Below are 14,194 nucleotides of genomic sequence, written 5' to 3'. Positions count from 1 at the left end.
TCGTCTTTCCCTTTGGTTATACCGTTAACAGCCAGACTCCGGCCCCCCTTTCACAGGCTTCCCCACCTGTCTGTACACCACCCTGAGGAAGGTCCTTTAAACTTTCAAGGATAGAAACATTGGTGTTTTTGGACTACAATATATCTTTTTGAAAGTTGTGCCTTGTGTGCTGTGCGTATGGCTCCAGGATGCTGGTTTGGTTTATATAGTTTATATAAATCTGCATGTCTGCATCTGTTGCTCGTTACCTGTTGTGTGTGCATATACTCACTACATTATAAAAATAACCCTCACTTTTTCTTCTTCAGTCTGACCTCATCATGACCAAATAAAGGGGGCTGATGTGGTGGGGATTGATAAAGGTGGCTGATGTGGGAGGGGGAATGATAAAGGGCTGATGAGGGGGAGAGGAATGAAAAATCGGGCTGATGGGAGGGGAATTTTAAAGGGGGCTGATGGCATATGAAGCTCCGTCAATGCACTCGTTATGCAGTTTGAAGAAAAATACAAGACTTATAGAAGTTTTATAACGGAGTGGGATATAAACAAAAATATTCATAAATATACATCTCCAAACAATAAAGACTGTTTTTTTATTTTTTTTCTACCAAAAAAATATTAATACATAGAGTTTAAGATGCTACATTTATAAACAATTACTATGCAGGTGGTTGTGGGGGGCAACGTGTGTGTGTGTATATGTATGTATGTGTGTGTGTGTGTGTGTGTGTGTGTGTGTGTGTGTGTGTGTGTGTGTGTGTGTATGTATATATATATATATGTATATATATATATATATATATATATATATATATATATATATATATATATATATATATATATAACACATACACCATGGACTCCCTGTGTAATTGTAATCATTACATTTCTTACCTTGGTACACTGTATACTGTGTGTACATAGTGTCCATAATACAATATATAGAATTATAGTGCGTATAGAGGCAGAGTCAGAGTGCATTTTGGCATATACAGGGAAAATAACCCAGCTATGTGCAGATATCTGTAAATATACACACACATTATAAGGGACAGAGACGGAGAGACACACAGACAGGCACGGAACCAGTTACACCTGTTTACTTCCGGGTTCCAAGCTCCGCCTCCTCTAGTTACGTTTTCAGAGCGCGCCGGCGGCACGTCAGTGACGTTAGGAGGACGTGGCGTTGACGTCGGCAGTTCCCACCGGCACAGACCGACGGAGAGACGGAGAGCAGCGGCCGGTGAGAGACTAATTAATATGTATGAGGGGGCGGGGCCCGGGGGTAATGAGGAGAGGGGCTACGACGTCATGGGGCTCATCGACATGACCACCCGAAGGAGCGGGAGTGCTTAGTGAGGACATATGACGTCACTGAGACGCGTCGTGACATCATCCTAAGAATAATGAGGTCCCCTGTATAATAACACCCCTATATACACTGCCCCATAAGGGAGGTTTACCTATATACCTGTATAATAAGGTGTCAGTGCATCCTGTATATTATAATCTCATATACATTGTTCAGCCTTATGTAGTCGTCAACAGAGTAAAAAAAGACTTGTTCTGCATAATCCTAACATGCCATCCTAACCCTTACATACCAGACTAACATACCATCCTAACCCTTGCACTAGCATGCCATCCTAACCCTTACATGCTAGCCTAACCCTAACATGCCATCCTAACCCTTACCCTAACCTGACAACCTAACCCTAACCTGCCATCCTAACCCTAACCTGCCATCCTAACTCTTACTCTAACATGCCAGCCTAACCTTTATATGCCACCCAAACCCTTACACATTAACATGCCATCCTAACCCTTACACTAACATGCCAGCCTAACTCTTTCCCTAACATGCCAGCCTATCCCTTACCCTAACATGCCAGCCTAACCCTTACCCTAACATGCCAGCCTAACACCAACATGCCATCCTAACCCTAACATGCCACCCTAACCCTTACCCTAACATGCCAGCCTAACCCTTACATGCTATCCTAACCCTTACACAAACATGCCATCCTAACCCTTACACAAACATGCCATCCTAACCCTTACACAAACATGCCAGCCTAACCCTTACACTAACATGCCATTCTAACCCTTACCCTAACATGCCATCCAAACCCTTACATGCCAGCTTAACCTTTACCCTAACAGGCCATCCTAACATGCCAGCCGTATCCTTACCCTAACATGTCAGCCGTACCCTTACCCTAACATGCCAGCCTAACCCTTTCCCTAACATGCCAGCCTAACCCTTACATGCCAGCCCAACCCTTTCCCTAACATGCCAACATAACCCTTACATGCCAGCCTAACCCTTTCCCTAACATGCCAGCCTAACCCTTACATGCCAGCCTAACCCTTTCCCTAACATGCCATCCTAACCTTTCCCTAACATGCCAGCCTAACCCTAACAGGCCAGCCTAACCCTAACATGCCAGTCTATCCCTTACCCTAACATGCTATCCTAACCCAAACCTGGCATCCCAATCCTTACCCTAACATGCCATTCTAGCCCTTACCCTAACATGCCATCCCAACCGTAATCTGCCTAATCCTAACCTGCCAGCCTAGCCCTGACATACCAGCCTAACCTGCCACCCCAAACCTAACACACCAACCTAACCCTTACCCTAACCTGCCACCTAAACCTAACACGCCAGCCTAACCTGCCACCCCAAATCTAACATACCAGCCTAACCCTTACCCTAACCTGCCACCCCAAACCTAACACGCCAGCCTAACCCTTAACCTAACATGCCAACCTAACCCTTACCCCTGGAGTGGGGAACCTTTTTTCTGCCAAGGGCCATTTGGATATTTATAACATCGTTCGCGGGCCATACAGACACAGACAGGCACACAGATCCCCCCCCCCCCCCCCCCCTGGTAGTTGCTGCTGCTGGGGGGATCGTGTAGGGTGGCTGCTGGGGTAAGTGCGGGGGGAACTGCTGGGGAAGTGCGGGGACTACTGCGGGGGAAGTAAGGTGGCTGCTGGGGCTAGTACGGTGGCTGCTGGGGATCGTGTAGGGCTGCCGGCGCCTCACACCACCTCCTCCCGATCGGGCGCTCGGCGGCCATTTTTTTAAAAATTATAGCGACCCCGGTTATAGCAGTTGCCTTAGCAGGGCCAGACCAAATGATCTCGGGGGCCTTATACGGCCCTCGGGCCTGACGTTCCCCACCCCTGCCTTACCCTAACCTGCCAGCCTGGCCCTTACCCTAACCTGCCAGCCTGGCCCTTACCCTAACCTGCCACCCCAAACCTAACACGCTAGCCTAACCCTTAACCTAACATGCCAGCCTAACCCTTATCCTAACATGCCAGCCTAGCCCTAACATGCCAGCCTAACCCTTACCCTAACATGCCATTCTAGCCCTTACCCTAACATGCCAACCCAACCCTGATCCTAACCTGCCAGCCTAATCCTAGCCCTAACATGCAAATTTAACCCTAACATGCCATCCCAACCCTAACATGCCAGCCTAACCCTTACGTTCCAGCCTAACCCTAACATAGCAGCCTAACCTAATCCTTACATGCCAGCCTAACCCTTACCCTAAAATGCCAGCCTAACCCTTATCCAAACATACCAGCCTATCTCTAGCGTGCCATTCTAACCCTGACCCTAAAATACCAGCCTAACCCTAACATGCCAGCATCCTGACCCTAATCCTAGCATGCAGCCTAACCCTTATCATAACATGCCAACCTAACCCTCACCTAGTCAGCCTAACATGCCAGCCTAGGCCCAACATGCCAGCCTAGCCCTTACCGTAACATGCCAGCCTAGCCCCAACATGCCAGCCTAGCCCTTACCGAAGCAGCATATCCCTTTCCCAAACATGCCAACCAATCCCAAACATGCCATCCCAACCCTAAAATGACATCCTAACCCAAATCCAAACATGCCAGCCTAATCTCTTTTCTTCCCCTCCCCCTCTTTTCTTCCCCTCCCCCCTCTTTTCTTCCCCTCCCCCCTCTTTTCTTCCCCTCCCCCCTCTTTTCTTCCCCTCCCCCCTCTCTTCTTCCCCTCCCCCCTCTTTTCTTCCCCTCCCCCCTCTCTTCTTTCCCTCCCCCCTCTCTCTTCCCCTCCCCCCTCTCTTCTTCCCCTCCCCACCCTCTCTTCTTCCCCTCCCCCCTCTCTTCTTCCCCTCCCCCCCTCTCTTCTTCCCCTCCCCCCTCTCTTCTTCCCTCCCCCCCTCTCTTCTTCCCCTCCCCCCTCTCTTCTTCCCCTCCCCCCCTCTCTTCTTCCCCTCCCCCCTCTCTTCTTCCCCTCCCCCCTCTCTTCTTCCCCTCCCCCCCTCTTCTTCTTCCCCTCCCCCCCTCTCTTCTTCCCCTCCCCCCCTCTCTTCTTCCCCTCCCCCCTCTCTTCTTCCCCTTCCCCCCTCTCTTCTTCGTCTCCCCCCTCTCTTCTTCGTCTCCCCCCCTCTCTTCTCGTCTCCCCCCCTCTCTTCTTCGTCTCCCCCCTCTCTTCTTCGTCTCCCCCCTCTCTTCTTCGTCTCCCCCCTCTCTTCTTCGTCTCCCCCCTCTCTTCTTCGTCTCCCCCCCTCTCTTCTTCCTCTCCCCCCTCTCTTCTTCGTCTCCCCCCCTCTCTTCTTCCTCTCCCCCCTCTCTTCTTCCTCTCCCCCCTCTCTTCTTCCTCTCCCCCCTCTCTTCTTCCTCTCCCCCCTCTCTTCTTCCTCTCCCCCTCTCTTCTTCGTCTCCCCCCTCTCTTCTTCGGTCTCCCCCCTCTCTTCTTCGTCTCCCCCCTCTCTTCTTCGTCTCCCCCCTCTCTTCTTCGTCTCCCCCCTCTCTTCTTCGTCTCCCCCCTCTCTTCTTCGTCTCCCCCCTCTCTTCTTCGTCTCCCCCCTCTCTTCTTCGTCTCCTCCCCCTCTCTTCTTCGTCTCCCCCCTCTCTTCTTCCCCTCCACCCCTCTCTTCTTCCCCTCCCCCCCTCTCTTCTTCCCTCCCCCCCCTCTTCTTCCCCTCCCCCCCTCTATCTTCCCCTCCCCCCTCTATCTTCCCCTCCCCCCTCTCTTCTTCCCCTCCCCCCTCTCTTCTTCCCCTCCCCCCCTCTTCTTCCCCTCCCCCCTCTTCTTCCCTCCCCCCTCTCTTCCCCTCCCCCCCCTCTTCTTCCCCTCCCCCCCTCTTCTTCCCCTCCCCCCCTCTCTTCTTCCCCTCCCCCCCCTCTCTTCTTCCCCTCCCCCCCTCTCTTCTTCCCCTCCCCCCTCTCTTCTTCCCCTCCCCCCCTCTCTTCTTCCCCTCCCCCCCTCTCTTCTTCCCCTCCCCCCCCTCTCTTCTTCCCCTCCCCCCCTCTCTTCTTCCCCTCCCCCCCTCTCTTCTTCCCTCCCCCCTCTCTTCTTCCCCTCCCCCCCTCTCTTCTTCCCCTCCCCTCTCTTCCCCTCCCCCCTCTCTTCCCCTCCCCCCTCTCTTCCCCTCCCCCTCTCTTCTTCCTCCCCCTCTCTTCTTCCTCCCCCTCTCTTCTTCCCCTCCCCCTCTCTTCTTCCCCTCCCCCCTCTCTTCTTCCCCTCCCCCTCTCTTCTTCCCCTCCCCCCTCTCTTCTTCCCCTCCCCCCTCTCTTCTTCCCCTCCCCCCTCTCTTCTTCCCCTCCCCCCTCCCTTCTTCCCCTCCCCCCTCTCTTCTTCCCCTCCCCCCTCTCTTCTTCCCCTCCCCCCTCTCTTCTTCCCCCTCCCCCCTCTCTTCTTCCCCTCCCCCTCTTCTTCCCCTCCCCTCTCTTCTTCCCCTGTCCCCTCTCTTCTTCCCCTGTCCCCTCTCTTCTTCCCCTCCCCCTCTCTTCTTCCCCTCCACCCCTCTCTTCTTCCCCTCCCCCCCTCACTTCTTCCCTTCCCCCTCTCTTCTTCCCCTCCCCCCTTTCTTCTTCCCCTCCCCCCTCTCTTCTTCCCCTCCCCCTCTCTTCTTCCCCTCCCCCCCTCTCTTCTTCCCCTCCCCCCCTCTCTTCTTCCCCTCCCCCCCTCTTCTTCCCCTCCCCCTCCTCTCTTCTTCCGTCCCCTCTCTCTCTTTTCCTCTCCCACTTTCAGCCAGTTCCGGCCCCATGAACACTCGTAGACGTCTCGGTTCTCGTAACACAGAGAACGGAGTGTACGTGGGACCCCCCCAAACGCAGGTCCTGCTCTCCCCCACCACAGCGAAGTCGCCCTCCCCCCCTCCGCCTCCTGCCCTCCCCTGCTGACGTCATGTCCTGTCGGGACCGCACCGCTGAGTTCATCTCCGCCTGCAAGTCCCTTCGTGGGCGCCAGGTAACCAACCACAGGGGCAGCCATGGGGTGATATGGGTGGATAAGGGGGGGTGCGGGGAGACGTGGGGCTAGGTGAAACCGGAGGGGAAAACATGGGGAGAAGGGGCAATGTCAAATCAGAGAGAGATGGGAGAGGAAGACATGGGGGCAAGGGGGGAGGGAAATGTGGTGTGGGAAGGTATATTGGGGAAGAGAGGCAAGGAGCTGAGAAGATGTGTGTCTGGGGTGGAGACATTAGGAGGAACGAGGGGGGGAAGACATGGGGGGGAGATATGGGAAGGAACGAGGTGGGAAGACATGGGTAGGAACGAGTGGGGGGAGACATGGGGAGGTACGAGTGGGGGGAGACATGGGGAGGAACGAGTGGGGGGGGAGACATGGGGAGGGACAAGTGGAGGGAGACAAAGGGGGAGACAGAGAGAGGAATGGGGAGGGAGACACGGGGAGGAACGAGTGTGGGGGAGACATGGGGAATAACGAGTGGGGGGGGGAGACATGGGGAGGAACGAGTGGTGGGGGAGACATGGGGAGGAACGAGTGGGGGGGAGACATGATCTATATATCATATATATATCTCCCAGAATGGGTTACAGCTCTCTCCCACGTCTCTCAGTGCTGTCAAACAGCGAAGTGAATTCACTCTTATGGCCAAGTAAGTAGGATGCTCTCTCTTCCACACTCTCTTCCCCCTCTTGTCCCCCCATTCTGTATTAGCTGTCTCGCCCGCGCTCTCTTTTGCACGCGCTGTCCCCCTCCCTCTCGTACCCCCATTCTCTCTTAGCAGTCTCTCTCTCTCTGCTGTAGACGTATTGGGAAGGATCTCAGTAACACATTCAGCAAGCTGGAGAAGATGACGATACGTGAGTATATAACCTGGCCATTATATACATATACTATATACACCCACACACGTGCTGTATATAACCCGGTCGTTCTATATATACGCGCGCTGTATATAACCCGGCCATTCTATATTTACACACACTTTCGTATGTCCCTTTATATAACATCGGTCCTCACAGAGGGACCTTTCTCAAGGGAGTGTCAGGCACTGCCAGTGTCAGGCACTCCCTTGAGAAAGGTCCTCTGTGAGGACCGAAACGTCGGTGTGTGCGCCACTTACTTCAATACAGTTTTTTTTTAACTACTACCTTTGTGTGCAGTCTCGTTTTTGCTGCACGGCTGCCCAGTGAAAACACTAATATATATCTATATCTATCTCTCGTGAACACATTAATGTCTTAGACAGGTCTGTAACCCTGCTTTTCGCCATTATCACCTAGCATGCAGTGCTTCCACTGCAGCAAGGGATTCTGGGAAATTACATACAAAGGAGCACACAGTGACACCTTTTGTCTCAGTCCATTATTACATGGAGCCCTTAAGCCAATGCTCGCTGTTTTAAACACAGCTTTTAAACATAGCTTGGGATGAGATACAAAGCCATATATATATTTAAACGGGATATATAGTAGTGCCAATATTGTGTATAAATAAAGAAAAATATATGTACATACATATTCTAGTGTTAAATCTAAATGTGATTGTGTAAAATCAATATATACTCAAGATGTGAAATTAGTGTACAGTATACATTTCTAAATGAATTGTGAAATAAAATAATCTCGATAAGATCAAACAATACACACAACATAACACAGAGAAGAACCAGTCCCGTGAATGTCCAATTGCTATGAAATGCTTGAGGTGGAGGGGTACAGGGCAGCTTCCAGGGGGATGAACCACATCAAAAAAGAAACCTAAAAGGACTTGACTCCATTTATGTGAGAGAGGCCAGCAGGCCGAAACGTTGTCGTCTGGGGGCGCAATAAATGATCTTTTTTTATTCAAATCCGTGTGTCCTTGTCATCAATCATACTGTATATAACACACCAGGTGTGCCCCGCACTCCGAATGAATACAAGAACATGAATGATGCTTAAAATACTATTATGTATTAATGAGCAGAACTGAATGGCTGTTGTAGCAGGACCGCACAAGATTAACTCTCAGATCACAGGTTTTCTTTGTCCATACACATTGAGGACTTTATCAAGTTGACTTGCCTAAATTGTAATACTGTTTGCATTTACCTGTTTTCAGGGGTTTCTTTACCCTCCCCTCACTTTACTAGTTATATCACACCCCCCCCCCCTTCCTGCATCCACTTATTATCTGTAACTTGCGTTTGCATATTGCTGTTCTATGTTCTTTCTGCTCAGTAATACACAATAGTATTTTAAGCATCATTCATTTTCTTGTATTCATTCGAAGTGCGGGGAACACCTGGTGTGTTCTGTAGTGTACTTAGGAGAGATTAGGGGTCTCTTCATTGTTCCCTAAACATACTTTCTATACTGTATATAACCAGCCAATATATATACACACACACACACGCACGCGCGCTGTATATAACCCGGCCATATATATACACACACACTGTATATAGCCTGGCCGTTCTATACACACGCTGTATATATGTGATATATAATGGAGAAATAAATCCCCTTGTGGTGCAACAGGAACTGATCAAAGTCCAAAATAACAATGAACATCTTCTAAATCCTTTTGTAATAATAGTTCATAGGATGTAGTGTAAACATAGGCTGTATAGGTGACCAAATAATTGAAGTGCTGGAATAGAAGCCAAGGAGTGTCTCACAATGAAGGGGAAACTCTTGGAGTGAAATAAACAACCAGCTGCTCTAGGTCAGTTCCGTGATCTTCCATAGGCAATTAAACCAACAGCAGGAAAGAATCACAAGGACTCACGGACAGCTGTTAATGTATTCATCCTGGCGTGCCTCCCGTCGTAGAAGTCCAAGGTAGATGTAGAGAAAAAAACAAGGAGCACTGCAGCAAAGAGAACTGGAGGCAAGTGAAGGTTTGAAAAATAAAAAAAGGTTTATTCAATAAACCATGCCCGTGAGAGAGCTAAAAAAAACACTCTGTTTTAAAAGTGTTTTTTAGCTCTCTCACGGGCATGATTTATTGAATAAGCCTTTTTTATTTTCAAACCTTCACCTGCCTCCAGTTCTCTTTGCTGCAGTGCTCCTTGTTTTTTTTCTCTACATCTACTGTATATATGTGTGTGTGTGTATTCTTTATATTCACTCAGACATTGTTTCCCCCCCCCCCCTCTCTTTCCACTCCCCCTACCTTAGTGGCAAAGCGAAGTCTCTATTTGATGACAAAGCTGTGGAAATTGAGGAGCTGACGTACATCATTAAACAGGTTTGTGTGCATCTCTCTCGCGCTCTCTGCAATGTTCTCTCCACGCACGCTCTCGCTCTCTCTCTATACATATCTATATTTTTTAAAACGTATGTGCCTGTCCCTATGGGCAATCTGATTGGTCCGTCGGTCAGTCACTCAGGCTCCGGCCAATCAGATTACTCCGTCAGCCCCCCACACCCCCCACGCCTCTCATTGGTCACACTCACACCGCTGCTGACACAGATACCCACGGGCATCGGCGCTGCCGCCTCACCTCTCACCACCCTCCCACCCCCCACAGCAAACCCCTGCCTCCCCGGCGCCTCCAGCACCTCTACCAAGGGCATCGCGCCGCCGCCTCACCTCTCCCCTACCCCCCTCACAGCAAACCCCAGCCTTCCGCGCCGCCAGCACTGCTACCCACGAGCAGCGGCGGCGCCGCCTCACCTCGAGGCGGAGGGCTGCAGCGTGGGGGCTCCCGCCCTGCAGGAGGGACCCCCCACATGCCCTCTGCTGCTCTCCGTGCTACTCACCCCCCCTCCACATGCCCTCTGCTGCTCTCCATGCAGCTCCCCCACATGCCCTCTGTGCTCTCCGTCCGGCTCCTGTCCAATCCCCCCCCCCCCCCCGTCACGGTGACTTTATGGCAGGCTGTAATTTACACCAGTTGTATGTTTGTGATGGTGCTCAAAAGTGCTGGGACTGTATTGAAGGAAGGGAGAGTTATCTGGGTAATGACAGTTATAGTCTTAGTACTGTGCCTTTAAATCGGCGTAAGGTACCCTGAAGGTTGGAGTGGGTTGCCCATAGACAGCCCCCTCTTTCCTCATTGGGTAGCCCCCGGTATAGTACTCACTGTTTTCAATATTCCTTCCTTCCCAGTCTCCCTTCCAAAGCGTGCAGCTGTATTGAGTGTAAATCCAAAGCAGGGCCTGCACACACACACACACACACACACACACACACAGCCACAGCCACTGATACACACACACACACACACACACAGCCGACTGACACACACAGCCACTGACACACTGATACACACACAGAGCCACTGATACACACACACGGAGCCACTGACACACAACCAGCCACACACACTGCTACACACACAGAGACACTGCTACACACACAGAGACACTGCTAAACACACAGACACTGCGACACACACAGACACACACAAAACACTGATACACACATAGACACTGATACACACACGGGAGGTGAACTCGGGAAGCTCTCCCCCATGTAACGTGCGGCCACAGAGCAGCTGGTACTTCCTCTACGTCCCACGTTGGCAGCAGGGGGGGAGGAAGGAGCGGGCCCTGCTAAAGCGCGCGGGACCGCGGGGGGAATCGCCGCATTGTTTTTTTAACTTGAGCGGGGGTGACGGAGACACCGCGTGGCCAGCCTCGCTGCGACCCGACAATTTTGGTGCCGTGGCCCGGTGCCGGGTCGCGACCCACCATTTGGGAAACGCTGGTATAGAAGAACGAACAACACAGGATAAAGGGGTGGACAACCGTTTATAAACCTTTTGTAACCCTATCCTTAACATTAAGTACAGGTGAGTGGTTTTTCAATTACCTGTAGCCACTCACTAACATGGAACACATTTGATACCTGCCCCCCAGCTAGTTGCACATGCTCAGTTGGACTCTGGGGTCTCATTTCTGCAGCCCAACATTTGCATCAGAATGCCAGCCAGTCTACTAAACGGAATTTCTGGCAGGAAACCCTTTGTTGTAAGCTGTGAAATGGGACACTTATAGCCTGCTCTGTTTTGAGTCATCTCCGCCCTCCTGTAAACAGTGTAGGTGATAAACTCCTTTGGAACAGCACTTAAATTCTAGACATTTGGGCGCTTCCCTGGCCATCTGCTAACTTATGGCCAAGGAATTCCCTCTGGTTTCTGTCCCTACCTGGGGACACAGTGTTAAGGATAAAACACAAACATATTATAATATCCGGTTCTGTTGGGTCCAGCGGGTCCAAACTTCCCAGTTTCTCAATGCCGGAACTGGGACACCCTATGGTCCAATTTGCGACTTGCTACGACCTTCGGAACCGGAGTTACACAAATACACCTTAAACCGTTTCCTATTTTAATACAATAAACTCCGCTGTAAATTAAATCACGGTTTTTCACTAAATCCCATTGAAAACAACGGGCTTCGCCGCCATAGACTTTCAATGGCAAACCGCCGCCGTGGGCGGCTATGGGAATCCGCCGCCATAGACTTTCAACGGGCTACGCCGCCGTTGAAGTTAATGGGGTTTTCCGCCATAGCCGGTCAATGGAGATTGGCCGCCATTGGAGTCTATGGGAAAAGTCCCGAAACTTTCAAGGGGGTCCATACTCCGTCGGGTTGGTCCAAGAGGGTCAAGGATGGTTCTGCAGCGTTGCCGGAGCAGTGACTACAGGTACCCCAAACCCTGGCCCTCTGGACCCACCGGAACCGGAGCTATGGATTCCTAAATTTCAGCTTTTCACACTTAGCCGTTTTTTTTGAGCTGTTTCTGCCGCCGCCCTTGGAACCTATGGCGCGACCCGTTCTTCTCGGTTCGACCCTTATCGGGGGTCCAGGATTCGGGGACCCGGTGGTGGTCGAGTGGGGGGAGGCATAGGAACTAGGGGCAAAAAGAATATTTATTTCTAGGGTGCTCTAGAACTGTTTATTCCCACGCCACTTGTCGTTGAACTTGGCTAATAAGTGATCAAAGCTCTCTTTTAGAAAAAGTATCCGCTTTGCGGTTTGGACGGCAGCTAACTCGTTCCTGGAAAGCTCCTTAGAGGAATCTCCATTGAAGTCAATGGGCCATTGACTTACAATGGGAAACCGCCGCTCCTCCTCTCGGACACCATCTGCTGGTCTTCACAGGAAACAGGACCAGAACAGCAAGATTCGCCATTAGAATGCATTGAGCCCTATGGCAGCCCTATGGGACCCTGCAAAATGGTGCCTGAAAAGGGCGGAAAATTACACAAAGGGCTATAATCATTAAGAACTATTAACCCTTGTACTCCCGGATGGATCCTAGTGTGTGTGTGATGCAGACACTGATATAACAATAAAACCTGGGAACAGGGGAATACACATTTTCATGTTATAACAAGGGTTAAATCACATTTCTGGACCTCAGCCCAGTTAACCCCTTGTCTCCCTGGTGAGTCAGGGGGTGGCCAATTGGGGTGTAACCCCTTTAATCCCGGGCCAAATCCTCCCCATCGTCACACCCCCCCTAGCAAATGGCTGCAGCTGGGTCCGACTCCCGGGCTGCAGGAGGGAGCTGCTGCCGGCTGTATGCTGTAAGGTAAGCAGCTCCCCTCACACACATTCCCTCCTCTCCGGCCTGATCCCTCCGTCCGTCCCTCCTCCAACACACACACACACACACCAAATATAAATATATATATATATATATATATATACACACACACATGTAGACACACACACACATGTAGACACATGCACACACACACACACATGTATACACACGCACACACACATGTATACACGCACACACGCACACACACACATGTATGCACACACACACACACGTATACACACACATGTATACACACAGGCACACACACACATATACACACACACACATGTATACACACGTGTGTGTGTGTATATATATATATACACACATACACACACATATATATACACACACACACATATATTTTTATATATATATCACACATATACACACATATACACACATATACACCATCAGCACCTTCAGCACCCACACATCAGCACCTTCGCACCTCCCCCATCGGCACCCCACATCCGCACCATCAGCACCCCCACATCAGCACCAAACCCTCCCAAATCAGTACCCCGATACAATCACCGTCAGTAACAGCCACAGCAGCAGTACCCCCACACACCGCCATGGGCCGCGTGGACCACTCCCAACCCAACCACCCAATTGCCACCCCCACACCACAAACATCCCGGGCAACGGCGGGGCTCTCAGCTAGTATACATATATACATAGAGTGCATCGGCAGTCTGAACAAGCAGATCGCTCAGCTTCAGGAGGTTACTATATAATGTGTATGTAAATATACATCCTCCCTTTGTAGGATATCGGCAGTCTGAACAAGCAGATCACTCAGCTTCAGGAGGTTATTATATAATGTGTATGTAAATATACATCCCTCCCTTTGTAGGATATCGGCAGTCTGAACAAGCAGATCGCTCAGCTTCAGGAGGTTATTATATAATGTGTATGTAAATATACATCCCTCCCTTTGTAGGATATCGGCAGTCTGAACAAGCAGATCGCTCAGCTTCAGGCCTTTGTGCGTGCCCGGGGCAGTCAGAGCGGACGGCACCTCCAGACACACTCTAACACGTGGTTGTCTCGCTGCAGGTGAGTGGCCCTCGGGGGTCACTGGGGGGGTTGTGGGGGGCTTCTCTCCTCTTCCTTAATGACCCACCCCCCCTCTCTTCTCCCGTTACAGTCGAAGTTGGCATCAATGTCTAATGACTTCAAGTCAGTACTGGAAGTAAGGACGGAGGTGAGGAATTGTGGGAGAGGTGCTATATCAGGGAGGGGATCTGTATATCATGATGGTCTGAACCAGTGCTTCTACCTCCCCTCCTCTTCCCCCCTCCCCCAGAACCTGAAGCAGCAGAGAAGTCGCAGGGAGCAGTTCTCTCTCAGGGTCAGGTCTCCACTCACCCGCTTCACAACAACAGCCACGGTAA

General features: G+C 51.0%; 1 protein-coding gene across 1 annotated transcript in view; it reads left to right on the top strand.

Annotated features, from left to right (window-relative positions):
* The first annotated feature begins 1,146 nt into the window (after positions 1-1,146).
* Positions 1,147-14,194, top strand: part of STX5 (syntaxin 5) — an 18,367-nt gene continuing 5,319 nt past the window's right edge. The window contains 11 exon segments of the mRNA XM_075569399.1: positions 1,147-1,243; positions 6,030-6,162; positions 6,164-6,248; positions 6,830-6,900; positions 7,053-7,112; positions 9,413-9,482; positions 13,741-13,837; positions 13,840-13,856; positions 13,948-14,004; positions 14,107-14,142; positions 14,145-14,190. Coding sequence (XP_075425514.1) covers positions 6,044-6,162; positions 6,164-6,248; positions 6,830-6,900; positions 7,053-7,112; positions 9,413-9,482; positions 13,741-13,837; positions 13,840-13,856; positions 13,948-14,004; positions 14,107-14,142; positions 14,145-14,190 — 658 coding nt within the window. The 5' untranslated portion in view covers positions 1,147-1,243; positions 6,030-6,043.

Source organism: Ascaphus truei, chromosome 14, assembly GCF_040206685.1.
Source record: "Ascaphus truei isolate aAscTru1 chromosome 14, aAscTru1.hap1, whole genome shotgun sequence".
In the NCBI taxonomy this organism is placed as follows: domain Eukaryota; kingdom Metazoa; phylum Chordata; class Amphibia; order Anura; family Ascaphidae; genus Ascaphus; species Ascaphus truei.
The sequence above is the reverse complement of the archived record's forward strand: the minus strand, read 5'-3'. Positions and strand labels throughout refer to the sequence as shown.